The sequence below is a fragment of the Asterias amurensis genome, chromosome 5 (genome assembly GCF_032118995.1).
Source record: "Asterias amurensis chromosome 5, ASM3211899v1".
Lineage (NCBI taxonomy): Eukaryota > Metazoa > Echinodermata > Asteroidea > Forcipulatida > Asteriidae > Asterias > Asterias amurensis.
In genome coordinates, this window is record NC_092652.1 from 21874910 (window position 1) to 21883203 (window position 8294).

At 38.5% G+C, this 8294-nt stretch overlaps 1 protein-coding gene across 1 annotated transcript in view; it reads right to left on the reverse strand.

Moving 5' to 3' along the window:
- LOC139937322 (atrial natriuretic peptide receptor 1-like) overlaps window positions 1-6304 on the reverse strand; it is a 29364-nt gene extending 23060 nt beyond the window's left edge. The window contains exons 1-2 of the mRNA XM_071932426.1: window positions 6271-6304; window positions 5515-6117 (exon numbers count right to left, since the gene is read on the reverse strand). Coding sequence (XP_071788527.1) covers window positions 5515-6117; window positions 6271-6304 — 637 coding nt within the window. The remainder of the gene's footprint in view (window positions 1-5514; window positions 6118-6270) is intronic.
- Window positions 6305-8294: the final 1990 nt, after the last annotated feature.

Sequence of the window (8294 nt, forward strand, 5' to 3'; positions counted from 1 at the left end):
GAAGTTGTGTGCTTTCAGATGCTTGATTTCGAGACCTCCAAATCTAATTCTGAGGTCTGGAAATCAAATTCGTGGACAATTTCTCGAAAACTACGTCACTTCAGAGGGAGCCGTTTGTCACAATGTTTTATACTATCAACCTCTCCCCATCACTCGTTACCAAGTAAAGTTGTATGCTAATAATTATTTTGAGTAATTACCAATAGTGTCCACTGCCTTTAAACAGGTGATATATGTAAAAGGAGTAGATCTCATAACTTTAACGTAGTCCCACATAACTTACAAGATGTCAAAGCACCTTGAGCGTCACTGAGTGAAGGATATAAGCGCTATATAAGAAGCAAATATTATTATTTATTATACAGCCCTGCTTATCTCCAGGATCTAATTCAGAATTAGCAACCGGCTAGATATCTACGTTCAAAGAACAAACATCTTCTGTACGCCAAAGGTTTCACAAATACTTTCTATGGTTCTCGCTCCTTCCAGAACGCTGCTGTGCATCTTTGGAACAGTTTACCACACAATGTCAAACAGGCTGAAACGTTTGATCAATTTTAATTTTAACTGCTCTTTACCAAGTTAGTTTTTATGCTTACAAGTATTTTGAGTAGTTACTAATAGTGTCCAGTGCCTTTAATTTGTTTTCTGAGTTTGCTTCTCGTTTTTTCTTTCACATTAACAATTTCCAAATATTTAAATTGAAATTGAGGAAGAAATAGCTTGAACAAAATAGTTTAAGACGGTCATGCACGTATGCACAACATATTCCTGTATTATTTTCTTCTAGCTCTTTGTTCCAGATAAAACAAAAAAAAATATTCGATGCCTTCGTTTGTATATTTTAATGTTTTTGGCCTTGTCTCAAAACTAAAAAGACCACTGGTAGCTTGCTATAAAAGCATTTTCTATTCAGAGTTGCGAGCTAAAAGATATAGCAGAAGTGAATAAGCTGGATTGCACTCACTGCTTTCCGGCCAACGTGACCTCAGAATTAAAAAAACAATTTGCAACGGCTTAAGAAGTTTCGGAATCCTAATGGAGTCTTTCTCAAAGCCTTTCAGAGAATCTTTTAAAGTCGAAACGTGAGGCCATGACAAATTTTGTAAAAAACTATAGAGAGAAAACCTAAGCCTAATCCCTTGTCCCCGTATAATAAAAAATTAGGAATCGACTGTGAGCTGCTCCCTTCCTTAAAAATCACAAGGTTTTAAAAGAGTAGGTTTTTATAGGTCCCCCCCCCCACCGCCACCCCCCCCCCCCAACCGCCAACCCCCCCCCCCTCCCCACGGAAAACAGGATAACAATAAGAACAAGAGGGCGAAGAAGAACAAGAACAACAACAATGTCCTATTACACGGGTCCTACATAATAATGACAACAAAAGGAAAAGAGATGCGAACAAATATATTTGTCATGAATTGAAAAGTGGTGCATCTTCACCTATATAGCCACTACCATTGATGAGTTGTTTAATTACCATTCTTTGCTTAATAGGGCTTGCTATACAGGTGAATATGGAACTAACGCATTCAGGAAAGGTATGCTATAGCAATGTCACAAGTTAGTCATCCAAAAGATGATTTACAATTCGCATTATGATGGTGGCGTGACAGTATCCAATTAGGACAACAACGAAATGGTTGTAAACAGGCCGTTAAAGACACTGAACACTATTGGCATAATTACTCAAAATAATTGTTAGCATTGGAAAAACTTATTTGGTAACGAGCAATGGAGAGCCGTTGGTGGTATACAACATTGTGAGAAACGGCTTCCTCTAAAGTCACGTAATTTATTTTTAGAAAGATGTAATTTCTCCATCAAATAATAAAATACTTCAGCTGAAGCCTCTTATTATGCAACTGAATAAATAAAAACTAGCATTTGCTTTTACTAGCCTTTTACTTAAATCCTCATAAATAAAAGTAAGCCTTAATATTGCTAGTAATTGGTCGAACTAGTAGGTAAAAGCAATGATTGAGGGACTCTTCTTATTGAGATGTAGATAAAACCGACATTTTACTATTACCTGTATCGTTTCACAAGATACTGGGCCGTATAAAGGCCAGCGTTAACAAATTTCAATAAGTTTAAGATTAGGCATGATAATTTGCCAAAATCTCTATAAATAACCTTTTACTGGAAAAACACCATTTAGTTGAACGGATTAGTAAATGGTCGGAGAAAAGCACAATAGCGGGGTATTCAGGAGTATAACAATAGAGACATGGACTCGCAGATCAATAGCGATTAACTGAAATGCAGGCGGGGCAGTTTCCACTTTGAGTTTTTGATGGCGGCAGTGGCTACGATGAGGAAACAGCCAGCCTCTCCACGCCAGAGCTCCAGAGATTGGTACTTTTAAAGCAGTTATAAGTACACAACAAATTTATAAGTAACATTAATAGTTGGATCATTAGGCCAAGGGAAAAATAATCATTTAAACCTGACCCGATACCGAGCCATATGCAACACTGTTGTGTAAGTAAATCTCAAGCTCCTCATACAGTAGCTTGTAAAAAATACAAGTAATTGCTACAGTATGTTATTGCAATGTCGTTTTTATTTATATGTCTATAAGTGAAAGGTAATCCCGCGAGCAAAATGTTCACGCCTGATCTTTTACTTTTCAGTCTTCTTGCTAATGCTGGACCTTTAACTTGATAAGTCATTGCTAGTTTTTATTTATTCGGCCCAATAATTCAAGAGCGTTTTTTTTTTTTTTTTTTTTTTTTTAACTATTCTCTTGCAACTTCGATGACCAATATTGAGTTCAAATTTTCACAGATTTGTTATTGTATGGACATGTTTGGGTACACCAAGTGAGAATACTGCCGTCGATTTACAAAGAGTAAGGACTCGTCTTATCTCGAGTTAGGACGAGTTACTCGTCCTAACTTAGGATTAATCTTAAAGTCACCTGGAAGTGGTATTTTTTCAAAATAAAGCTTTTGTCACTAATAAATGTGTTTTGATGAGTGGAATGTGAATAAACAGTTAACTAAGGTTTTAAAAATTAATCAGTTCTTATGTTATTTACAAATTTAAGAGTAGACCCTGACCCGAGAGGGCGCTGTTCGTGACGTCAATTGAGGCAGACTTTGCCTGTAATGCGTAGAGTAAACACAATTGCAAAGTACATGTACGGACCAAGTCGTGAGTTTGTACGTTTCAAAAAAAAAAAAAAGAGGCTTTTTTCCGGCAATGCCGACCAGGTGTATTGCTGCTGAATGCAGAAAAACACTTTTTGAAATGTACCAACTCACGACTTGGACGTACATGTACTTTGCAGGTGTGTTTACTATACGCATTGCAGGCAAAGTCTGCCTCGATTGACGTCACAAGAGGGGTAGGCGGAGTCAGCCCCCAAACAACTTTATATATTTTTTAAACATATAAATCGTGACAAACAATTACTAAAAAAAATGTTTTATTGTTCGTAAGCATATACTCTTATGTTTGAAAGAAAAAAAAATATATTTCCAGGTGACTTTAAGGTCTGCATGCTACAGTGCAGGGTTGGGACTCGTCCTAAGTCATAAGATTAATCCTTAGTTATGAAGAGTTTTGTGAAATCGACGGCAGGTCTTTAACAATTACCAAAGGTGTCCAGTGCCATTAATTATGTATAACCCGATTCACCAATGTGTAGAGAAATTTATGCGAGCAATAAACAATATTATTTATTCTGATTGGGATGTTCTGGGTTTAGAAGGGTCGGCAAGCCGTGGCGGATGACGTCAGGGCGCGACCGCACGAAACGGTGACACGACGCGCCTTGCGTTTTGGCTGCTTTGGAGATGACGGTAAAATTTAGTTTGATATTATTGGATTTTGGACATTCACATGTTTGTACAGCGAATATAGACGTTGCTGTTTTGCGATATCGGACATTTGACATTCAAGTAGGTTTTGTACAGTGAATGTACAAACCTATGTCCATTATCCAATATCAAACTAACTTTACTGGTATGCTTTTGAGCACCACCGTTTGAATATAAGGGTAACTTCTGGTTGGTTTGAATAATTGAGTCTCCCAAATCATAGGACACCTTTGGGACACCCGTTAACAGGAAATTTACCAATACTTGGTGATCTTCGCGTATCAGTAGTTCAACGATTTTGTCGATGGTGTATCCCCACGTAACACTTAGAAATGTATTGCTCTATATTACACTGTAACCTTGAACTGGTTCTTTTCCAAAAATCTTTTTAACGAAAGATCTTTTTTTTTTTTTATATATATTTTTTTACTCAAGTGAAGTATAATTAATCTTAGCCTGCCCCAGATTTTTAAATCTATGTAGGTCGGTCATATATGTTTTGTGTGTGATAGCATCTTTCTGTAACCCCCCCCCCCCCCGGTATATCTCCAAAAAAAGTGGGAGTAGTAAAATGAAGTTGAATCGAATTGAGGTCATTTAAATATGATCTTGTGCATCTCCGGAGGCCCTTGTGCTACCCGTAGGTGCTCTTTCAAGACGTAAAAGAGTTGTTTGAACACGACGCCTTATACGGATGCTTCATATCATATGAGAACAGAGAGGGAGTTGGGAGGGGGTGGTTCAGAATGAGACGGGGATAAAACAAGTACATGAAAATACAATGCAGTGTTACAAGTGATGACTTTCCCGTGAGGCATGTGACTTTCTCCCAGAGGCATGCAAATGTCTTCGTATTGCACGAACAATTTTAAACCATTTTACGGTATGCTTTGCAAAAGGCCTATAAACAGTCCCCATGTAAACAGGTGCACAAAAACACACATTCTCAAATAAATGTGGAGACATCTTTTGTTTTAATTTGTCACTCTACAAATTTGTTCATATATATATTTGCACCCCCTCACCCCCGAATTTGAGATAAAAAGTGATATGTTTTTCCATAACCGCACAGTCCTATTATGTTTTTAGCAGTGGAGGTACCATGACGGACAAACGAAAGAAACAAGTTGACAAATCAATTCTGGGTCCAGAGGTTTTTTAAACTACATGTTGAGCAGAAATCACAAAATGAAATACGGAATGTGTAGGAAATGTTGACGGCGTCATGCCCAAGAACCAACTGCCATTAACAAAGGCAGAAAGCTAATTTATATCACGAAATGGTTACGTAACCCGTAAACGAGTTAGAGCACGGCTAGAGGAATTTGTAATCCTACTGTATGTAAAATACACCACAACAGTGCTTTGAAAAGGAAATGTTTCGCTCTTTTGAGAGTGAAAGTCAATAAGTCTTACGCACTCCTGTTGAGTGGAATTGAAACGAATTTCCACTCTTAATCGAGTTGAAAGTATCCATCTTTCACTCCAAAAGGAGTTGTCCGCTCTTGCAAGAGTGGTATGGCGGACAAAACAAGTGGTTTTTTACTCTAACCTTTACATTGAGAGAGTGCAAGCTGCTCTATAGTTCTTTCCACGTAAGTTTTTTTTTGCCATAACAAAAAGTAATTACCAAATTAATACAGACAGTTTAAGAGATACAACAGAAGTATGAAGTTGTTCTACTTACTCCGGCTTATTAGAGATGCTTCCTCTAAAGTAGCATTGAAATCTTCCACCTCATCGATGTAAATAACGTACGATCTAATCCCAAGCTCACGCATACCGTCTTCCACTGCTGCGGTCGGTAGGGAGTGGTATCCAGTCGAAACCCCAAGCAATACAAACGAGTCCCACCCGTAAAGAAGGAACAGTTTCCCAAGGAAATCCGCCATCGTGCTGGGTTTGAAGACCAGCTGCGTTAGCGTCGGATACCTCCCCTTGTTGTCCAACCCGTGGCTGCTCGCACTCGGCGAGAAAATTGGTATGTTCAGTGCAGCTGCTAAGTCCCCCACGCTCTCCATATCGCTACTGCAAGCTGGACCGAGGAGAGCTGCAATCTCGTCATCGAAGTAGAAATGAGCGGCCACTCCCAGGCTAACTTCAACCGGCCTGGAGCAACCCGTGGGCGAGAACTGCAACTCGATGGAGAAGTTTGCGTAGTCCCCGCTCTGGACACGGCTTGAGATGGTCTCTTGAGCAACCTCGAGTGCCGGGTAAAGACGCGCTTGACCGAGGATATGTGTCCTTATGTGGGACAGGATCACACCAACTCGTATTTTCGTTGATGTAGCTACAGAGAACATCAGGCATGCCAAAAACAGATTTTGGAAAATTTGTTTCATATTTTACTACTTTTGCGAGTGGTACTTTCTTCTCAGATCGGGAGGAGCATTACTGACATGTTTTATCAACCAACTTTACATTATACTATACATCATGTTACAGTTGATGCGCTGATTGTTGACGAGCGCCCTCATTTTATAGTTGGCCATCAAAACACAATTTGTGTGGATCATTGTATTCTACTTTTAAAACCTCTTTCTAACCATATACATTTTATAACAAACGGTTACAAACTCTTTTTAAAGACCAACTCAACCGATGCAAGGCAACGTGTTCCTTTAAGAATGAAGTGAAAATATATTTTTTCTGACAGTCACGGTAGGTTGTGATTTTTTTTTCAAAAAACAAATTGAGGTTGAGTTTCGATTACATCATTTAAAAATTACTAATTTATAGCACTACTATACCTTTATAAATATTGAAATACACACATTATGCATATTTAACATCATGAGTGTGCGCAGTCATCAGACATCAACTCAAGGAGTAAAAGTGGAGTAATTCATGCAGAAAAACCGGCAATTAATAAAATAAAAAAAAAGCAAAAAAAACACGTTAAACCCCTTTTTCAAAGAGATATTTTCAAGAAACCATCGAACGATTTTAATCTGGAATTGTATTTTTTTTTTTTTTTATACACAAACATTACACCTGCCATGTAAAATACGGTGCAAAATATGCAAGCTATATGTGCAAGCTAACTTGGCTTAACAACACTTTTATTTTGGTTTACCATAATGTGCCCCAAAATAATGACCAACATACAGAAACGCATTATACGCGTTCCCTATATAGACGATGTGACCTCTGACGTCACTCGAAAACCATAACATGATTCGCGCGCATACCGCCAGGCGAAACCTTTGTGTTTTGGCAGCCAGCTAGAAAGTTTATGCAATCTTACCATGACTATACGCGTCTTTTTGCCCGGTGAAACATGACATATCCAGTGTTTTGTCAAAAGAGGGCGGTTTGAATGTAAACATAGGTCACATCGTCTATAGAAAACATTAAATTGTAATTTTAAGATTGTGAACAAAAGAGGGTGTTTCCTTTCAAAGATGTTTTTGTGGCGAATTTTCATTCGCGCAGAATTAGGCAGCAAACATATGAGCTGTGCCAACATACACAACAGTCTGGTTAGCACGCACCTAGTCTTGGTCCAAGACATCACTATCTCGTAACGTGGAAACATTGTTGGCCCTGACCTATGTTTGGGTCACTTTGAACCGGATTCTGTGTCACTTTGACCCGGATTCTGTGTCACCTTGACCCGGATTCTGTGTCACTTTGACCCGGATTTTGTGTCACTTTGACCCGGATTTTGTGTCCCTTTGACCCGGATTCTGTGTCACTTTGACTCGGATTATGTGTCATTTTGACCCGGATTTTGTGTCACTTTGACCCGGATTTTGTGTCACTTTGACCCGGATTTTGTGTCCCTTTGACCCGGATTCTGTGTCACTTTGACTCGGATTATGTGTCACTTTGACCCGGATTTTGTGTCACTTTGACCCGGATTCTGTGTCAATGTACAATTGTATATGTTTCATGTGACAATAAAACAATAATTAATTTATATAGGTTTTCTAGGTCAACTTCGGCAAATGAGCAGCGAATTTAATCACCAGGCTATTCTATTTCGCGAGAAATCGAATGCTACACTGAAAAGGGTCATTCGTTTTCGTTTTATGATTAGTCAAACGTAATGTTGCGTCATTCGATTACACAAAATAATCCTTCAATTAAACAATTCATCAAAGCAGCATTCGAATTCGCAGACGCTTCTTGAGGCGTGTTTGTCACGAAAAAAGAATGACGATACGCTAAATTGAACAGAGTGCAAAAGGAATTTGACTCGACTCAAACGAAATTGAATGGCCGAATTCTAAAAAGAAAACCGCAGTAACAACTGGAGAGGCAAAACAGCTTTAATTCGAACGCATGAAAATGAAATTGGCTGCTCATTTGCCGAATTTGACCGAGAAAACCTATAATTAGTTAAAATAACAAAAGATCCAAGTTGAAATTCCAACAATGAACCAGTTTTCGGATCAGCCTGACAAAAAAAAAAAACCTAAAGTTTTTAGAGTGAGTAGGCCTAGATACTTGAAAACAGTGCAT